This window comes from Haemaphysalis longicornis, unplaced genomic scaffold (assembly GCF_048455015.1).
Source record: "Haemaphysalis longicornis isolate Haplotype H1 unplaced genomic scaffold, Haemaphysalis longicornis Haplotype H1 scaffold_12, whole genome shotgun sequence".
Classification (NCBI taxonomy): Eukaryota; Metazoa; Arthropoda; class Arachnida; order Ixodida; family Ixodidae; genus Haemaphysalis; species Haemaphysalis longicornis.
Window position 1 is genome coordinate 91,829,503 of NW_027526225.1, and position 21,710 is coordinate 91,851,212.

Below are 21,710 nucleotides of genomic sequence, written 5' to 3' on the forward strand. Positions count from 1 at the left end.
CTGAATCCGTGCTGAAAATCCCCGACGTGTTTCAAAGCCATACTCTTGGGTCTAGCGTATAACTTACTAGCATAGTACAAGTCTTATGCTGTCCCATCTCAAAATAGAGAAGGGCTATTCGACAGCCGAGCACTCACCTCTTGCACTATTTTAAAAGCGAAGCTGTTAATCAAATCGTAATTTTTCGTGTCCGTAGTGAAAATACCAAGAATTAATTCGCTCACGTGCCTCGCGATGACCGCCCGGCAGTTTAAAAAAAAACCAAGAAAATGCCTTGCGATTGTGTGCGTGTGCCTCGCGACGACCGCCCGGAGTCTCTCCTGCGCACGTTTGTAAAGCCACGCAAACCCAGTTAGGCAGATTGGCATAAGTGGGCCTAAAAAAACTAAAAAAAAGCCCCCCCTCCTAAAAAAATAACTCCAGCGTTCGACGTAATCGTGGCAACACTTTCTCTAAACGAGAAAGACACTTTCTCTAAACGAGAAAGACACGTCATAGCGTGCGCCCCTCCAAGGTGATGTGCAATGATTATCCCTTCCAAAAAAAAAAAAAAAAATGAAAGAAGCTCACACTTCCAGCAACATGAGGCAGCGAAGAAGAGGCAAATCGGCTGCAATCGTGGACTTAAGGTTGCTACCTTCAAGTCTTACGCGTTAGTGTGAGCTTCCTTCACTTTTTTTTCCCGTGTAGTACTTACAGGTGTTATGTCACTCACGCAAATTAGTATTTTAAAGTCAAGTGACGACAACGGCGACAATGCTTGTGTTACCGTCCCGGCATAAAATCATAAAAATAGGTCATCCTTCCGCTCATCCTTCCGTTTCCGCTCAAAAATCCAACAACTCGGGAACCTAGCAAAACAATATTAGAAAAGTTCCGCACACAGAAAAGAGTCGACTTGGATATCAACATTCCAGAATTTTTTGCACAACTATTAATAGCTTTAGTGTGATAATTTCCATGGGGTAGTTTCCGTGGCTTGGAAGCCCGGTATCGACCAATGTTCCAAATTTGAAACTACCCACTCAGTAAGCTTCCATTTTCAATATAAGCTGCGCCAAAATTCTTGGGACTTCGCTGAATAACTTCACATTAATTACTTGAGAAAGAACTGTTATGCCTTACTAGAAGAAAGAGGTGTGTCGTTCAGGGGTCGTCGTAGGTGGGGGGGAGGGGGGGGGTCCTTTTTGCGATGAAATTTCTGCTAAGGAACTCCTGTTGTGAGCAGCGCCCCTGGTGGCCGTTGCTTAGAAGATGGCTCCACAACACGATGTAAGAATAATCTTACACCGTGCTCCACAAGTTTTGTTTGTTAAATATATCCTTATTTATTGCCTTAAATGGCCTTAATTCTCAATTTTATGGCATAATGTTTTATAAAATGGTAGTTTAGTTTGGTAAAAAAACTTTTAGCTGGCGCTGGCTGCAACAGGGGTTCGCTGGGGAACGCCTGCGCTCCACCGAATTTTTTCATCACAGAAGGGACGCTCTCCATTGGTTTTAGGGGCGAAGCCCCTCATGGGCTGGGGCTGTTGGAATCTCCTGTCGTCGTCTTCGTAATCGTCGTTCATCTCATGTAGTCACGGTACTAAAACACGGGGAAACTCGTTTACGCCTTGCGCTAGAGAGAGAGAGAAAGCTCTTTATTAGAGGAGAAAGCCGAGGGTTTTGCCGGAATCGTACCAACGACATGTTACTCGGCGGGGGAATGGGTAGGGGAGGGTAGAAAAGGCCCTATAGATAACAGGGCAGAAGAAAGAGAAAAGAAGAAGTAAAAAAAAAACGGGCATCATGTAGTTTGTGTGAACAGTTCGACGAACGTCATGTTCTCAGTAGTTTAGAACATAAAGCGTACTAAAGAAACACCGGGACACTCGTTTACGCCTCTCGCTAGAGAGCTTCGTGCTTCAAATACAAGATACTTTAATATCAAAGCTGTATACCTCCACCCCCCAACGGTTTCATCTTCGTTGGCAAAAATGCCAAGGCGTCGAGAATACACTTATACACTGCGTGCTTCGCACCTCAGCAGGTTTCAAGTTAGGGGAGATGCCCGGGATTTTTGTAGCGTGAGCTACACTGGCCGAGGTTGAGCAGTTTCGCGTGGCTCCTGGAGAGCAGTGCTGCGCATGCGCGCGGAGCAGTGACGTCACACGGCCAGAACGTTGCTCGCTGCCCGGCGTCTCTCCCACACCCCACGCGCCCAGCGACTTCGCCGACCTCCGTTCCGCACGTGGCGGCCCGGTACACTTGATGATCATGCGAGGGGTGGCCGGGTGTGGAACCGATGGCTCGTGAGTCGCACAACACCGGCGTGCGCCTGTGGAACCAGCTTAGCTCTGGGGCGACTGTTGACGCTGCGCCGGAGCCGCTTGATAAACGTACATGTGTCACATAATGCGTATACCGTGTGCGTGACATTGAAGCAGCAGTGAGCATGATAATCAAGCTAATCCTGGACAACCAAAAAATTACGCCCACCTTCTTTCGCAGGAACCCTGGTGGGATGCGATGCTAAGGGTGGTACAAGCGCAAGCGGAGAGCAACCGTCGACCGAAAGGCCGCCGGGGAGCGGCACACCGGTTATATGCGCAGCGCGCCCGAAGGAGAGGAGACCGCGGAGAGAGAGAGAGTGCCGCGGCTATTACGCAACACAATCCAACACAATCCACTTTAATCCAATCCAATCCAAATCCAATCCGATCCAAGTCAAGCCAAGCCAAGCCAAGCCAATCCAATGCCCCTCGCGAGAGAGTGTTCGCTATCGGAGAGGAGAGGGGGAGAGTGGCTGCGGACAACAACAACGGACGCACGCAGGAAGGACAGGGCCGCCGACAAGAGATGCCCTCAGCGTCGCATCTAAAAAGCTAAGAGTAACCAGCTAGCCTTAGCTCACGCTACGTATATCCTAGTATCGGTGAGCTAAGCCATGCTAGTTCCCCCCCCCCCCCCCCGCACGACACACCTGTATCTTCTAGTACACTGTAGACCTGTGACAAGCCAGAAAGCTGCCCCTGTGCAAGCTTACGTGAGAACATCGCGAAGCACCACTCATGCCCATTTTGCATCCACGAAGGCGCAGTGTTGACAGTGCTGCCATCAACTGGGTTGCGCCAAACGGAACGCCCGTTGTCTTTTCTTCTTTCATTTCGTTTCGAGCTATCCGGGAGGAGGCTGCATTCGGGTCGTTGATCTTCACCGGATGACGCGTAGTTTGTACAGCGCTTCCGTGAGGACCCAGCCTCCTTTGACGACCGCGCGGCACAAACAATGACGCGACGGCAAGTGGGCCTCCTTCGCGATTGCGACGCCGCGTCGCAGCGCGCAGCTGTTGAAGGCGGCGATTAGAGGACGGATGAGTGCGCGTGCAGCGGAATATGCGCAAGGCCGATTACCTTTGGGGAGCAGTCATGCGTCATAACCGAGGGCACACGTTTGGGCGGGCGCGGGCTTTCTAAGAAAAAACAAAACGAAACAAAACAAGAGGTCAAAACAAAGGAGGGACGTCATCAACAGTTCTGCGCACCCGTAGGAGACACGCTTCCCGCGAGAAGACGGCGCGTGACACGAATGAGGTCCGGAAAGCGAACGCCGAGCCTGGAGTTTGCGGCGCGCGTGAGTGCGCCGTATAGCCACTATCTCATAGGTGCGGTCAAAGGCCCGATGGAAGTAAAGCAAACCCCGGAGGTGAAAATCATTTGAAAGTAGTCCCCTCAGTAATTGATTTCGTTTAATTCGTTCGTCATTTGAATTTACGCTTAATGCTACAAGCGTGAACCATTGTTAAGTTTGGAACGAGAACGAACACCGACTAAATAAAAAAAATCTACAGAAATTCAGAAAATCGTCTGCGCAGCATTCTTATGTTGCTTGTCTTGAGTGTGAGTTCTTTACAGCCAATTTCTTTTTTTCTTTTTTTTTTTGGGGGGGGGGTTCTAAATCCTGTCCGACCGCTTATATCAATTTACGATAATATAACGATTACAGTTGGAACTTGTGCAAAATCTGCATTATTGTGGAAGTGCAGGGCGCTGTACGATTTGCGGTTATACGGTTTCTTTTTTGTATCTTTGTTATTTTTCAGTTTCTCAAAATTCTGTTCAACCAATTATCTCCATCTACGCTATCATAACGATTGCATTTGAAACTTTCGCGGAATCTGCATTATTGTGGGAATACATGGCGTTACACGTTTTGCCCTTTTCCGTAGTTTTTGTTGTATTTGTGGTGTATTTTAGTTTATCAAAATTTCGTTGGACCAGTTATTTCTATTTACGCTATTATAACGATTAGAGGTGGAACTTCTGCGATATCTGCATTTTTTGTGAAAATGCAGGGCGTTACACGCGGTCCTGGCTGTGGGGGTACTCGACGGAGAATGCTACGCATTAGAAAAAATGGTGCATCTTTTACTATTTGTGCAAGGCTGGAGAGCTTAGCAGAGCTGGCGGCCTCTCTACCTTCGTAGGAGACCCAGCTCCGTTGCACCTTACATGGGTTTCCGAACTTGCCGCAGAAAGTTCTCCATGACTTGCAGGTCTGGATCGTTTTGTCCGCAGCGTTTCACATCTCTCCCAAAGCGGACCGCGTTAGCACGCGCTACGCGCTAAACTTTTTTATACCATGTTAGCCAAAAAGGGTGTAGCATAAGTGGAAAAGGGGTTTTGGTAGGCCTTTACACCCTCAACACCCTTTTTTCTTCCGTACACCTTTTTTTTGCCAAAACACCTTTAAAGGGTGTCAGCCATGGGACAAGATTTTTACACCCTTTTCGGCCAAAAAGGATGTAAAAAAGTTTAGTGTGTAGAACCGGCGGCAACCGGCTTCGCGAATTCGGCGTCTGTAGCGCTAACTCGGCGTCTGTACTGACCACTTCAAACTCGAACGCACGTGAACTGGAGAGGAGAACATCACGCCACGAACGCTGGGCACAGTGTTCTGGAAGGTCGAGCTGGACGACGCCGGGCGCTCTTCACGAGGCGCGCGCTACCGTACGCTCGGTATTTTTCCTGGTATTTTTTGCGAGCTTCTCACATGGCCCAAGCTCACGCGCTAGCCTGGACGACGCCGTACGCTCGGTATTTTTGCTTGGCATTTTTTTTTTTGGTAGCGCTTGACGACGGAATTAAAAGCTAATGTCTTTGGGCTTGTTGGTTCACAACACCAACACAAAACAGCACGGTACAAAAAAAGGAGGCTACACACACATAGCCCTTACACGGTGCTCAGAAGAATGTGACGCTAAACGTATGCCACCGTGTGCGATATAGTAGAAGGTATTCGTACGATTTTCCTCTAGTACGGCTCTAATTTTTGCCCTCCACTAGGCTTGCTCAATGCGTCTTTAAGCTGGTGTAGCACAACCTGTGTAGATACGTGAGTTCTAAGCCCGACAATCTGGCGAGGTAACCAATTCGTTCCTTCTGCAGGTGCCCAAATATTAACGTTTCCGAGACATGATGTGAGCGATACTAGCCGAAGGTTACCGATTTGGGCAGACTTTCCGCGCTTATGGATGAAGTGACTGTTACCTTTGTAAAGCGAAGCTTTTTTAATTCATACTAGGTTTCCATGCATTGTTGCTCTGCGCGAGAAAAAACGTTTTAGAGCCGACTTTACCGTTAAGGCTCAGCAGAAAATGATTGTAACTGCTCTTTTTATCAAAACTCCCCCCCCCCCTCGAAATTGGGAGCCATTGATATCAAATGAAATCAATTTTTATTTCCAGATAACGCTGGGTGGCTTACTGGGTAAAAGCTGCCCAAGCAGCTTGATGGAGCCCAAGAAACCACTGCAAGGCTCATCCACAAGCATAATCACAAAAAAATGCAAGTTTACGTTTGAGCATAGCAAAATAGCATTGCAAGCATAAAACAAAGAAAAGGTTTACACACTCTCAAAAATTAACAGTGCTTCACAAAAGCACACAAAACATCGACAACAAGATGGCAATACCATATCCTGGAGGTCATTCAAAACATAATTGCCAAAATATGTATACAACAAATCTCAAATTAAGGAAACAGAACTATATCAAAAGTAATCATACTACAAATCTGAACAATATTGTCGAACTTGTTTGTGTAAGAATTCGGCTATGTTTTGATATTTGTTCAAAACTGATGGAAGTTTATGGGCCAACAATTTTTGTAGTTTGTAATTCTTACGGAAATAAGGTGTTTTCCAGACTTCATGGCGTCGTGTGTTTATATTTGAACTCTGGTATTGCAACTAAGCCAGCCAATGAGGTTAGGAAATTTCTGATAATGGGTGTAGAAAAATAGTAAGTCTGTATGACGGGAAATTCATAAATGTACTCTATTTTAATTATATGATGTTTTTTAACCCTGTAATGCCCAATCAATGAAAACAATAGATAAAAATTCAAATGTTTTGTTACATTGTAGTTTGTGACTGAAACAATAAAAAAACGCGAAGAAAATTTTTTTCTCTCCCAGGGCTCCAAAATTGCATAGTGTATCATAAAAGCATCAAGAGTAAACAAAGATATACCTACATAGATAATGTAGGTACATAATGTAGCATATACCAATTTACATGTAGGTTTATGTATACCTACATATAAAGTGGGTAGATATATTGTATCATACACCCGGTAAAAAACGTTTAGATTCTTTGAATGCAGGTGCAGACCCACCGGAAGCGCTTACGACAGAGGAATCCATCTTGCGAACTGTATTTCGGACTCAATGCGGTGAGTTATCGAGCTATAGACTTTTGAAAAACGCTTAGGAGGTATCAGAAATGATACTAGTGGGCATTTGTTGGCGGTCGAAAGGCCTAGGGGCGAGTAGAAAAATTCGAAAGATGGCGTATCTTATATGATACATTGGGCATTACAAAGTTAAATGCTTCCGTTGTTGTGTTCAGTGGTTCAACTCTATGAAGCTCGGGGACCAGTGAAAGCTGTATGAAATACACATCATACAGATGTTCAGAAAATGTATACAGGTAGTTATGTTGCTCGCCATTTCGGAATTGTTGTGACTACAGCTTCGTGATTACTTCATGAAGCTTGAAAGAACTAGAGATTAATCCTAGCAGACAAGCATGGGTCTGCGCGTTTCCCTCCCGTAGAAGCCCATGTTGACAGCGAACAAAAGTTACACAACATTTACGACTTCCCAGTGAACTACTTAATTATGAAAAGAAAATGAAACTCGCCGCAATGTTATCGTCGTCTTAGCGGCCAATTTACGTATAATTCTTGTTGGCAAAGTCTCGATAAAGTAAGGGCTGCAGCCGTTTTCTGTCACACTAATCCTACAGTAGGTGCTCATGTATTGGCAGCAGACCAGAATTCTGTAGCGTTTAAAGGTTCGCTGTTAACTAACTATGACACTTAAACTAAACTAGGAGCAATGATAGAATCGCCTTAACGGCCAATTGTCATATACCTATCCATGGAAAAGTTTTGATAAAACAAAAAGTCACAGACGTTTTCTGCTGTGCATTCACAATAAGGTTGGCTTTGCCGCAAGGCGTCATTTGTTGAGTAATAACAACAACAACAAAACAGGGCAATCTGCACTAACGTGAAACCTGGGGAGTGCCGAAGCATGCAGTGTATGAGTGTATGATGCTGTTTCGGTGATGCGCTTTCGATGTATGACGCAGTTTCGAAGTTATGATGAAGTGTATGATGCGGTTTTGATTCTGAGCGCTCGGCGTCTTAGGCTGTAGCGTTTTTGCCAACGGAAGTAAAACCGTTGAAGAACAAAGCTGTATACATCCCTGTTAGCTCAGAGTATTTTTCGCTGTAAACTTTTCTTGTCTTTTAAGCACGAAGTGTTCTAGCGTGAGGCGTTGGAAAACGAGTGCCCCGAAGTTTTAGTACCATGACTACATGAGACGCCGACAGCCCGAGCCCCTAAGGTGCTTCGCCCTTAAAAGCGAATGAAACCCTAGCCTCAAAAAGTTTCGCTTGACAACAGAGAGAGAGAGAGAGAGAGAGAGAGAGAGAGAGAGAGAGATATATAACTATCTACAAAGGCCCAACCAACTGTTTCAGATATAGATCAACATTGTTAGTTCAGCTTCCCAGAACTGAGAACTGAAACTGATCATACTCTATATATCCTCCTTCCCATCCCAACCCCAACCACCCCCTCACTGGCTTTGGCCTTCCTGTCAAACAAAAGCTTCAACAACAACAACAACAACACATTTCAGCAGATGCCCCGAAGAAAGCAGCGCGTAACCGACGACTCAAAGCGGGCTTTCCCGCAGAGCACGCACCCTTTCTCGATCCCCGCTCCTGACCTTCTTCCGCCTCTCTTTCTCCCTGGACGGGCGAGGAGGAAGCCAGTGGAAACGGCGCGAGGGGCATCGGGAGGATGGAGAGGAGGTCACCGGCACGGCGGCAAGGGTTGGAGAAAGGGTGGGCTGCTGACATCGCCGGGCATCGGAAAAAGGCACAGTCGGCCGACGGCGCTCGGCACTGGCGTGGTGCGCTCAACTGGCGAGCAGCGCAGCGTCAGCGCCGACCACGGTGCCAACGGAGACGGTCTGGCGCGCTGCCTCATGTCTTCCCCCTCTGGCATCGACGGACGTATGACGGACCGTTGCTCTTACAAAACCCCAAGTGCGGACGGACGTGTTTCTTCTCACTCATACGCTGATCTCTGCGTCATCCTTCTAGACCCGTCCCACCGTGTTAGATAAAATTTAGTTTGCTTATAACCGGTGGTTCGGCAACATCCATGAGGACGCTGAAAGTGCTAGACGATGGCACGGACTTCAGTATTTTTTAAAAGTGGGTGCGATTATTTTTGCCGCGTCACCCGGTAGCCCGCCGCGCTGTGAACGCTTCTGCGATCTTCGGGAGCGACTGTGACGGTGATTGCCGCTTCCAATCGCCGGCACAAAATGCGGCTGTGCGCGTTCGTCGACGTCATCCTGGTGCTCCTCACAGCGGCATCCTTCCTCGGGCCGAGAGCGGCGTCTTCCGCCAGTGCGGGAAAGCCCAACTCCCAGGCGTCGCAGGTGAGTCGGAGAACCCGCGCTTATCCAGCTAAGCCCGCTTTCCATGCGGATTGCACCGGCGGCAGTGGTCGTATATTGAGGCGACGGTTTATCAACGGCAGTGTTTTCGGCGGCGAGAGATAATCGTCCCTTTAGCACCTCGGACGAGACAGCCGGATTACAGATGTCGACACGTGTCCCCTGTGACCCAAGAATTTACTGCCAGATAACGGCCATGACGGAAAGACTGTTTTGCTTGGATGCGATAGCAACTTTAATGCAAGGCTAAGACCGAGGATAACGGCCGCATCAGGGCTGAATTGTCGACGGGGAGCACAGTGCCGCAAACAGCGGTCGTAACTTCCCATTCTAGCACATGGCTAAAATTGCAGTAAACTTGTTTTTCTCGCATTCTTCCCTCGTAGTAGTCGTCCAGTAAGAAAACAAACACTGTTTGTTTCTTGTGCATGTTATAGGCACACAAACGTCCTACGGTTCTTAAAATCTTGGGGTGTCTTCAAGGTTACCAGGAGATAGATAGCGCCAAAGTGTCAACACGTAGCGAGAATCCCAAAAGAAAAATAGCGTTTATCGACCTTGTCGAATCATTTTGTCGTTGTTTTCTAGTATTTAAACTAAAGCAAGCTACGACCACTGAGGAGAACAACCTTCGACGAGTTGGGATTTTTTTTTATCTCTGAAGCAAGCCGCCAAAATACAAGACTGTTTTAAATTGACTGTTTTCGGCTGCTCCGATCAACGCCCCGACATGAAAGAAAACCCTCATCCTTCGCTAACGTTGTCTTTCGATATAGCGAATGGATTGATAATTCTGCGTTGTACCTCACAGAAGTACATTAAACCCTTCCTATAACAAAGTCGCTTCATTCTAATTCTCACTATATTCGATATCAACCACGGTTCGAACTGAAGTGTTGGTTGAGCAAACTGTCCCCGCTTTTTACGAAGCACCGCTTATAAGAAAGTCAGTTTCCTGCCCCGGGGAAATAGTCGCAACGAGGGATTGCTGGAATCATACCCACCTTTCTCGCTCAAAACTCCGACCTCTCAGAAACCCAGGAAAGTGATATTTGGCATAAAGCAAGAAGTCAACGTGGAGATGAAACCTCTTAAGTAAGTTTCCAGGATTCTGAATATTTTTGGTGTAATTCGCTGTCAATACTTACTCCCGATGCATTTGTATGGGATACTTTCCATGGCTGTGGAGCTTAGTCGCGCAACGTGCCAGCCTTGAAACTGTGCTCAAAGCAAGTTTTCACCCCCAATATTAGCTGCGGGAAAATAATTTACATTTCTATGAATAACTACAGGGCAATCGCCGGTGAAATGACTGCCATGAGCGGGAAAGCTGCACGCGTTCACTTTAAACCAAAAAGAACGGCGCGACGCCTCTCGTTAATTCCGCTATTATGACACCTAGCGAAGGCGTTCTACTTTCTGTGCGCAGTGTCTCCCCGTGCTTTACAGCTAGACCTCGGCAGAATTAGTGTGCTACCCGTGCTGTCCACATAGCGACCGCGCTGCGCCGAGTGTCGATGTATATCGGGCGCGCGCTGAACACGAGTGGCACGTGGTATAGGGGCCCATTCGCGCTCTTGAAACACCTCCGCCTCCGGCGTCTCGGGTCATAGACGAAGGAGCGCAATTCGCCGCACGCGAGCACCGCTCGAGCGTTCGTGCACCGGGAATAAATGTTTGCTAATAAGCTCTCTCCCGCCGGATAGGCAGCGAGTATGCGTCCTCCACAAGTGCCCGTAATGGCGTAACAGGGAGAGTACACTACGCTGGTTAACAGCGATGAGGGGAGCGAGGGGGGGGGGGGGGGGGGGGAGGTAGGGCAGGGATCATCGATCAGCTGTGTGGTGAAAATGTGTTGGACTGTGAATAAGCTTGCCGCTGGTTGGAGGTTGGAGGGAAAGCGAGTTTGATGTCAGTTGGCTGCGCAGTTGGTTGTTGGGCCTCCTCGGCGTTCATTTCTCTCTCTCTTTTTTTTTTTTTGCATAGTAATAGGTACAGTCAAGGGCCACGTTGGGTTAAGGGAGGCGATTATTTGTGAGCCCGCGTTCGAAGAATATGCCTACGTCTCTACGCTAGCTCCGGTTCACGATTAGGCTGGCGAATCAATGTAGCATTGGCTCATTGGTCGATGTGACAATGGTAATGTAACGTCAATGTAACGATATAACACCGGTTCATGACCGGTGGCTTGTCAGAGACCGGTTACTAAGGCTGAACCGCTTCTGTGGGCTCGAAGACCCGTTCTCCACCGCAAGGGAGGCATTTTTAAACGTACATTTCTTGCACCTCAATATGAATATTGTATTTTGCGCGCACATCGCAGCGTTTGCCCCCACAAGTAGCTCGAGTTATATCATGAAATGCCTGAAAATTGCGTGCATTTATTGTGCGTGTGTGTGCAGTTGCAGTAGAGATGTTCGAAGAAAAATGTATGAGAGCTTTGTGACATTTTTGAGAAATGGAAATCGTATAATGGAAATCGTACAGAAATCGCCACTAAATAGTGCAAACAAGTTTTCATAGCACGGAGCCTCTATTGGCCCATGTGCCGTAATCGGTAATTCGATACCGAATTCATTAATTTTACTGCAGCGCATTTAATTAAACTTATGACTCCGAGAACGCTACCGGAAAACGGTACACCGCCTCACCGGATGCATCCCAAGACGTTGTCGTGGATATTGATTGATTGATTGATTGATTGTAAGGTAACGCGCCGACGCAACGCAGGCGATGAGGCGCGCCGTAGTGGAGGGCTCCGGATTAATTTTGACCACCTGGGGATCTTTAACGTGCGCCGAAATCTCGTACGCAAAGGCGTTTTCGCTTGTCGTCTCCATCAGAAAGGCGGCCTCCGCGGCCGGGAATCGAACCTGCGTCCTCGTGCTCAGCAGCACAACGCGTTAGCCACTCAGACACCGCGGCGGAGGAAAGTAATGCGGTCGCCAGAAAGATGAACACGACATCGTTTCGGTTTATTTCATTGAAGCTCGCATTCCCCCACACGCTTCAAATTAACCTGTAGTTCAGCATCTAAGGAGTCAGCTATTGTTAGATTTCAGGCCACCAAATTTCGAAATCTATCCACACGTCGAATAGAACAAAACCTGCACGAACACAGCAGTCGACACCAAGGCCTGCATCGTGCGAAGGTCGTAAAACGAACTTCCGAGCAAGAAAAACGTAGCGATAGAGTTTTCCCAAAAACTTCCGCTACGTTTCCGCGCTTTCGGTCGACCATCACCCTCTGTATACCTCCGCTCGGAGCTTCCCTTGCCCGGCCTTTCAAAATTCTAGCGGCGTAATACCAATTTCTTTCCTTTCAGTGTCGAAAGAGTACCGGCACGTAGTTCCCTTTTCCTGTACGAATCCGTATCGGCCGATGGTCCGATTGGAAGACGGGGGCAACGGACTTTCAGGACGGATGTGACCGCTTCTTCGGAAGGGTCTGTGCAACTCCAAATTGGAGTTCCGAAAAGGTCTCGGCTCGGTAACGCGTCCGGCTGTTTTTCCTTCGCATCACGCCCGAAGTTTAAAAGCGCTGGAATACGGCGATTTTTCGGGAAACGTGTTCTTACCTCTGAAAGCGACACTCGCGCTGCTATAGAAACGTCGGAGATATAAAACCTAGGATTAATTTAGGTCACTGGAGGTCTCTGTCAAATTCTCTGCACGAACATAGACTCTATTTTCCCGTTCACCGGGACCAGAAAAATGTCCTCTGCTCATACCATGGTTTCTAAAAAAAAAAAAAAATGGTGGAGAAGATAGGCAGCTCCCCATATCGCGACCATCTTGTTTTTTTTTTTTTTAACTGTAACCGACGAATATGCGGGACTTTTGACCACTGTTCCTACTGCTGATACGGCAGAAATAAAAGAAAAACAACTCCTCTGCACTAATTGCGCTAGCAGATAATTAATTGCATAATAATTTACGGTAACGTCACCAATGTTATGAACTAACTATTAATTGAGATTTAGGCTGGAGTTCGTTTTTTTTTATTGCGTCATTTTGCTGCAGGGCATAGGTAACAAGGAAACAACGGACAAAAGAGGAGAGAGGTACGACACAAAATAAAATAAAATAAAAACACAATGATGCGAGGCACGACAGGAAACTATAGAGCCTTATAGAGTTTGGGAAATGAATTCCAACAGTTCGGTGGAAAAACACAATTACCCTCCGTACGCTTTTATTTGCTCTAAGCAAGTTTAGCGGTGGGCAAAGTTAGCCTAGTCGCTCCCAATGCGCTGTCATAAGTAAAGTAGTCGTTTTTTTTTTTTTTAAGGCAAGACCGACGCCCTTTGGTTTAATGGGCAGTGTCGTTTCATATACCTTCTCACTATTATCGTGACCGGGATCATTTTAAGACCGCTTTCAGTGACACTGCTGTTGCATATCCCGCTCTTCTAAAAACTTCGCAGTTTCATCGGAATTATGAATCCGCACCTAATCTTCAAGATGGAAAAGCGTACGCAGATGCATTCGAGCTACACATGCAGACCCCAAACGTTGGATAAGTGCTGCCCATTAACCGACTTTGAGCGCTTAAACCCCCGTTAAATGCCCACGAAGCGAGGGGCGCGTTCTTTTGAGTTTTATACGACGAAACAGCATCGAGGCCAACCGTAAATCATCGAATAAAAACCACGACCTTCCGTCCCGATCGTGTCGAGTTCATCCACCCGTCGGCAGTGCCGCGAAAAGGCCGATCGTTATTCCTTCTTCCGTAGTAGACGCGAAACTCAGCCAAGGGCGGGCCGCACGCGCAAAAAGGGAGACAGGCCGCTTTTGCCGCCTAATGAGGCATAAAATAAAGCCGGGGGCGATTTTCCTCTCCAACGTTCCCGCCCGGCGGCCGTTGAGTGCAAGGAATTGGTTGCGGTGGGTTTCTGTTCTCCTCAGTGACCCTCAGCTGCGAGAGGCACATTGCCTTCGTTTCATTAGGTATGTTCTTGGGCCGTTCTTTGTTTTTTTCTTTCGTCTGTTCGGATGCGGGCGTCGTTGGAAATAGCGTCGGCGGCACGCGTTCGCGTTTGCACGGGCTTGCTTTATCGGTTGGTATATGACTGTCTTGAAGGTGAGCTGGAACGGCCTGTTCGCGTGCGGGTTTTCCTTTGTGTCTGAAGTTTTGATTTCGTAACGTCTTGAGCAACGTCTTGCTTCCGGAGGAAAACCGTGATGTGGACGTTGCCTCTTCACTGACGGACAAAAGCTGTGTACATATCCAAGTACTTTTCGCAACTCCGATTCCCTCCCCTCCCACCTCTTTTTAAGTGCAGAGCACTTTAGGGGCTCGCCTTGTCGTCTTGGCTCGCTCGCTGGACTCAAGTAGAGCCCCACGGCGTTCCGTCGTAGCAGGTGTCGTCGCGGCGTAACCCAGAGGCTTCGAAAGCCAAGCGGTTTACATAGTCATAGGCGTTCGAAACTCGGGAACCGCTGGCGCTTGTCATACATCTCCCCGTTGTTTTGCGCAAACAAAACTGCAGGTGCGTTTGAAGCAAAATATACGTAATTAACCGGCAGCGCCCGCGTTCTTTAGTTAGGAACGCTCGTTGGGCTGGTTTTTACGATAGTAAGCGAAAAAAAAAGTGGCAGTGAAACGCCAGCACGCGCGAGAGGAAAAACGAGCACAAAAAGAACAGAACTCCCGCTGGCGCAGTTTTAGGCAGGAGGCACGCGAGCACGGCGAAGGCGGGAAATCTGAATTGCATTGGGTAGTAGCAGTGAGCGGATAACGGCGCTACAGCCCATTATGGCGAATCACTGCTCTGCACTTCCGACAGCTTTCACGTTGAGTGGAGCGGCTTTGATTTTTTTTCTGTTATCTTTACTGTGCAGGGGACAAAGTATTACAGCTGTCATTTAGGCCATACGTCGACTTTATGCTTCTTCTAAAGAGCGGCTTAAGAACAGCCTCACGATACGTTGCCTCCTTTTCAAGGAAAAATGTCCTTTTCTTCCTGCGAGCCGTGAAGCGCCCGTCAAAGGATATAACACGTCATGCGTACCCTACAGTGACGACACATGCGTCTTGCAGTGCATAGTGCCCGTCACTGCGGCAGCAATCTAGTTATAGCTACCATATACAGTGAATCAGAGCAGTCACATGGGGCGCTATAAAGAGTTCGTGTTATACAACAACGTGATAAGACCGCCCAAAAGGTCATACAACCGCCCGGAGTATTGAATTTATTGCTTCATGTATACTGTTACGAGCTGTGCCTTGCGATTCATTTTGTTTGTTTTGTTACCAGGGCGTTGCCGCGCCCTGTAATCTTATCCCGTGTTGTAAGCGAAGCGCCCATTTGTTCCTTCTGTCGTATGCCGCGCCGGGCAATCTTGTTTGATAAGAAGAGGGCGTCACCTTGTCGCCGCTTATAGCTATACTGTTCTCGTTTTATCGACAATGTTATCGATCTAATTGGATGGTGCTGAAAAGGCGAGCGTTTCGAGATAAATGCGCGCAAAGCGAACACCGCGAAATTCGATTCGCCGACGCTCGGCAGTCATGGCACTTTGTCACTTTGTTGACTGCTTCTTCTACGGTTGTATTTTCTTCTATGTTATTGCAGAGCACAGCTTCTCAGCAAGAAACCTCACTTAGTAAAATAATCTTGCGTTGTTCCCTGCTTGATTGTGGGGTTTAATGCGTCGAAGCTGTACCTGGGTATATGAGGCGCGTCGTAGGGGAGGGATTCGGAGTAATTTTGACCACCTGGGAATTTGTAAGGCGCGCCCGAATCTCGACATACGGGCGTTGTGCCTTTTCGCGTCCATTTGAAAATCAGACACCGCGCCCGGGATTGGACCCGCGTCCTTGGGTTCAGCTGCACAAAGCCTTGACCACTAAGCTACCGCGGAGGGTCCCATAACGGATCCGCATGTCATTATTGTCACCCTCGCCACTGGTCAGCAAAAAACGCTTATACCAGGTTACGTGTAACACCACGAACGCAAACTGAATTTGAACACTCGCTGTGGAGAATAACGCCAGCTGCTACTCTACGTTCATGCGCGTAGAAAATGTGTTTGCAAAAGCCACATTCCCGCAGATGCGTGCTGCGGAGATTTTCAAACGTGCTAGTGCGGTAAGTAGAAGTCATTTAAACCGATTTCGTGACTACCTCGATCTCTCGCACTCACGGCTGGCTGCCGCCTTTTCTTTAGAAAAGAAAGAGGAAAGATAGAAACCCAATTGCCGGGTATAAAAGCTCCTGCGCACTTCCTGGTCCTTTTCACTTAGAAAGCCAGTTAATCTAGACCGCTGCGCGAAGGCACGGATTCGATCAACCGAGTCACACGGTGGTTTTAACGTGCTAGCTATTGCCGTATTGTCACGTGACACATCGTCAGTTTACCGAGCACGAGTCTTTCTACACTTTGCTTGCTTTTCTATACTCGGATACAAGTTAATAAACTGTAATAGCCCAAGTAGTGTATCACTCCGCTGAAGCGACCGACCTGTACGTCCATGCGCACGCGCGTTTCGAAAAGAGATTGCACTCAATGCGTTAATTGTCTACTTTTTCTCGCGTAGTTTGTTCGTCGACGCTGCAGTAATGCATCAGCAGATTAGGTCAGAAAAATCGTGGAAACGGCTCGTGGGACGTTCAAATTTCCCGCCGTAACGCACTTCTTGTGCAGCGCGGAGGTACAGTTGCGGTGATAAGGCGCAGGGCCAACTTCCGTTGTCATTCTTAAGTTGTACCCTAGTGTAGTAATGGAAGCTTGGGAAGCGTATACGTATAAGCGTGATGAGATTGTAGACTAATTGCACGGCTTTACGTTGTCATTGCTTTTGTGTGACTCGTCGTTAGGGCAAAGTACCAATAGCGTTATGCTTCCGTAAACGCTCATCGTGATGCACCGAAAATCGAGCGACACGCAGAAGACACCGGCGCTGGGTATGAAAAGTGACACCGCCGATTTAATTTCTTTACCTCTCAAGCAGTGTCACGTGACAAACCTTTTGGGCGCGTTCAAGAAAAATAGAATATTTACTCCAACTTAATAACAGGGACAAGCAAAATTATCAAAATTTCGGCACGAACGCACGTTTCGGCTCATTGAGCACGGAGGCTGATTCGGACGAGGCAAATTTTGGGGTGTGTTTGCCTAGCAGACTGAGCTAACTACGAAATATTACACTGAGGAGAGGTTTGTTTCCGATGTTTTCTACCAGACATGGAAGTGATCTAGGCGTGGGAAGTGATATTGCCACGTAGCCAATGACGACGAAGTTGTCTTGAAGGAAAAACAAGTTTATTTGAGCGAACTTGTGCTTTCTTACCGACTCAAATAATACACAGGCGCCGAAGCAGCAGTCAACAAAGTGACGTGCGCAGGCGAGTGTCGGTGCCTCGAATGCCGCGGCGTCTGCTATGCGGGAATTTATCTTTCGGCGCGGGTGTTTCTCGAACTGTCGAATTACATCGAGAACACTGTAGATAAAAGAAGACTATTCTAGTCTAGTGGCGTTAGGGCGGAACATTCTTCCGTTCAAATGAGACAATCCGTGCGGCATACGAAAGAGAGAATGGAACATGCGCTTCACTCGGGACACAGATAACACAGCCCGGCGCAACCGGGCGGTAAAAGCAAAAACATAAATAAATCCAATGCATGGTTCGCGGCAATATTGCCCATCAGCATTCCTCTGAGGTGGCCGTATTGAGTACAACTTGATAAAAAGAGGCCATATATTTATTTAGAGACGCGAACGTTGCTGACAGATGGTTGAGACACCTTTTTGCAGCAAAGCATGCTCCCACTTGTTTGCTGCGAGCCGACGAGAACATAGAACCTAATATCCAGTAGATGCATTCCTAACGCGAAACAAACACTAAGTGCCGCCAATAATGAGGCGCTATTCTTACTGATAGACGCGTACACCGTGTTTGTCTCTGTCACTCGCGCGTACCTGTGCCGCTGGCTGAAGTCACGATTAGAATGGTTAAACCATGTATCTTTCTCAGCAATACACCCTTTCACTTCACCATGGGTCATTATAAGGAAATATAGAGCCTAAATGCCACGTGGACAACCTTCTGAACGTGAAAGTTAGCTATAGCGCATGAAATGAGTAGAATCGGGTTTGCTACAGCGAGCTGAAACACCGAATATAGTTTCGGACTTGGTCCAGGCGTCTTATGCGGAGTACTGGCAACAGATGGACCATCCGGGTAAAAGAGTGGCGACCGAGAGACGGCACTAAAAGTAGAGGAAGCCACTCAGTTCGATTAAGGAATGAAATAAGAAAATTAGGTGTAAAGAATGCACCCCTGCGTGGAGGTTGGAAGTCCATGGGAGAGTCCTTCGTTCTGCAGTGGACATAAGTAGGCCGCTGCTACAGCAGTTGCCACGGCTGATGACGGCGATGATGATGATACTCATTCACAACCGCTTAGTGGAATTTATCACTGTCCAGCTCGAACCTTTCGACACAGCGTGAGCTGCTAGAGAGAGCCAAGCTGGGAGCCTTTGCTACTGGAGTCCTGGAAATAGGACTTCACCCATAACTCTTTCCACATTCCCTTCTCCCTATTTTCAAATGAAGTCTACTCTCCCCCCCCCCTCTCTCTCTCTCTCTCTCTCTCTCTCTCTCTCTCTCTCTCTCTCTCTCTCTCTCTCTCTCTAGACTATTCTGAATGTAGCGGCAGGCAATAAGGTGCAGGATGCACTAGAAGGACGCTCTATTCTTGCCGTGAAATTTAGCACTTTCAGACTGCACACTTGCATGCAATAACTCCACGAAACGGGCGTAAAACGTACACACACATCTTCGTACACCTAGGAAGCCCATACCCTCCTCAAAAGCTTCCCCCCTTACGCAGACGACGCGGGAGGGCGCACCCTGCGTTTGAAATTAGCGCCTCATGTTACTGCCTGAAGTAGAACAGGAGCCTGCGCACGCTCACACCCAAAGATCTAGCGGCACTCCCACTACAAATGGCGCCTCGTAGACCATGCACGCGAGCACGCGCTCCGTGAGCGCGTTCAAAAGACAGCGGGGGAGCGTGCCTGAAAGGCACGCAGTTTTTATCCGCACACCGTTCAGGCACAAAGACGGGACCGGCGACTGACCACAACCCGGTCGAAACAACCTCCTTGGTCGAAAGGTAGCGCGCTTACGCAGGGAGAAAGAGACGGTCCTGGATAACGGACTCAAGAGGCGTGGAGCGACCGGTCCGTCCGCGCGTCGCACCCTGCTGCGGAGCGACGACAAACGGACCGTTGACAGCTTCGGCGCCTTTGGTGGGCTCGAGGAAGGGGGCAGTGGGGGGGGTCTGGCTCGGCCAATGCACGCAACCTCCGTAGGTAGGCAAGCACGCACACTCTGACGGGAGCCCAGGTGCGCCGAAGGCACACGCCGCGCGGAAATCTCGCTGCCCGCAGGACGGAATCGGGGTTTATGGACCAAGGCGTCGTCGCCGCGGCGGGGAGGGCAGAGCGGCGTGACCGCCGGACACAGCCACTACTGGCCTGTCTCGCCGCCGCGGCGTTAAACGCTGGTCGCGTGGCGGCAGCAGGTCTGCAAACCGCCCAAAAGACAAGAATGCCTGAAAGCGCGTTTTTCTCAAATACGATAGTCTTTCTTGGGATACTTAATACCGATAATGCTGGTCCGTCCATCCGTCTGTCTGTCTGTCTGTCTGTCTGTCTGTCTGTCTGTCTGTCTGTCTGTCTGTCTGCCTTGCCTTGCCTTGCCTTGTCATGTCATGTCTTGTCTTGTCTTGTCTTGTCTGTCTGTTCTGCCTGTCTTGTCTTGTATTGTCTTGTAGTGTCTTGTGTCTTGTATTGTCTTGTCTTGTATTGTAGTGTATTGTCTTGTGTTGTCGTGTATTTTCAAGACTGTTTTGTCTTGTATTGTATTGTATTGTCTTGTCTGTCTGTCTGTCTGTCTGTCTGTCTGTCTGTCTGTCTGTCTGTCTGTCTGTCTGTCTGTCTGTCTGTCTGTCTGTCTGTCTGTCTGTCCATCGATTCAGTCATCCGGCCTAAAGCTGGACAAATTCTTCAACGAGAAGTTTATATAGCCCAAAACCTTTCCGAAACACTAAATCAGGAACCGCACTTCATACTTGTCAATATTGTTGAGCAAAAAGAAAACGTTAGGCATATCCAAGGCAAGACATCGATGCACAGTTGGTACTCGTAGTGTTCTTATAATTGAGAATGAATGCGTTCTTGATATTTCGATAGAAAATTGAGAAAAGAAATACGCGTTCAAAAGAATGCCTTGACCCGAAAATACAAAAATGAGCTCGCGCGCGTGACTCGACCGCGTGGCGGAATTCCAAGAAGTCCGACAGTAGCGAAAGGTTCCAGTAGATGGCGCGCTAGCAGTGTAACGCGGGAAAACTGAATTGACTTTAGCAAGCCTTCACCGTGTTTATTGTGGGAGGATCGAGAGGGAAGGGGAGAGGGTTACAGGTGAGCATGGGAGAGAAGAGAGCTATTTACGTGACAGGGGTGACAGAAGACTATCGTCTTTCGACGACATTTGCAGTGATGCGAGAAAACACGCGGCCAATTTTTTATTCCTTTCTTAAAGCGAATCATTATGTGCTTAGGATTACGTGAATTTTTACAGTGCGCAAGCAATAACGCCTTGCGGCAAAGCCGACGTTACCGCAAATGCTCAGCATAAAACGGCTTGCTGTAACTCTTAATTTATCAAAAGTCGCCCTTTCCCAAAATTATATGACAGCTGCCCGCTAAGAATGCTCTATCATTAATCCGAGTTCTATTTACTTGTCGTAATTAGTTAGTTCGCAGTCAAATTCTGTACGCTGCAAAAAATTCCCGCCTGCTGTCCAAACAAGGACATCTCCGGAAAGAAAACGGTTAAAGAAAATAGCTGCCAGCCGTTTTCTGCAATTCGAGTTAGTAACTCCTGTTTTATCGAAACTTTCCTAACAAGAATAACATGACAACTGGCCGCTAAAATGGCTGTAACATTAACCCGTATTTAATTTACTTGTCATAATTAGTTCACAATAAACGAGTTCATTATTTTGGCACTGTCATGATGGGAGGTTGTGACCATTACTACACCAGGATGGCCAATCCGGCTCTATGGTGAGCAAACGCGTGTTAAAGACATATTAGTAGAAATTTGCAAGAAGAAATGGGCGTGGGCAGAGTATGTAATGCGAATGCAAGACAACCATTGGTCATTAGGGGAACAGAGTGGATCCCCAGGGAAGGCAAGCGTGGCAGGGGGCGGCAGAAAGTTAGATGGGCAGATGAGATCAAGAAGTTTGCAGGATAAATTGGTCGCAGTCAGCACGTGACCGGGATAATTAAAGATCCATGGGAGAGGCCCTTGCCCTGCAGTGGGCGTAGACAGGCCGATGATGAAATTAGTTCGTGCAGGCATTGTTCACAATTCTATGTCTCCTACATGTCATGTGCTAAACGCTTCGCCGGTCATTCACCTCCACAAAGTGGAATGACTCATGACTTTTTTAGGTAGATATCCATAACATGAGCCTCATTCATTATCAGCAAATTTATAATTTGGTTACAACAAATCACACAGTATAGGGTCATTGAACCAAGCGAAAAACGGAGATACTTTTTATAATAATAGTCAATATTATTAACTATTATAATATTAACTATTATATTACACTACTACCCCCACCCCTACTCCTAGTATGTGGCCGAGACAATTTGTA

General features: G+C 47.8%; 1 protein-coding gene across 3 annotated transcripts in view; it reads left to right on the forward strand.

The window, feature by feature from the left end:
* The window catches only part of LOC144163022 (A disintegrin and metalloproteinase with thrombospondin motifs 18-like), a 174,086-nt gene that overhangs the window by 16,600 nt on the left and 135,776 nt on the right, over window positions 1-21,710 (forward strand). Inside the window, exon 1 of one of the 3 annotated variants that reach the window (XM_077693799.1) lies at window positions 8,401-9,006. The exons of the other annotated variants lie outside the window; for them this stretch is intronic. Coding sequence (XP_077549925.1) covers window positions 8,890-9,006 — 117 coding nt within the window. The 5' untranslated portion in view covers window positions 8,401-8,889. Of the gene's footprint in view, window positions 1-8,400; window positions 9,007-21,710 lie in introns of those variants that run through there. 3 annotated transcript variants of the gene reach the window in all.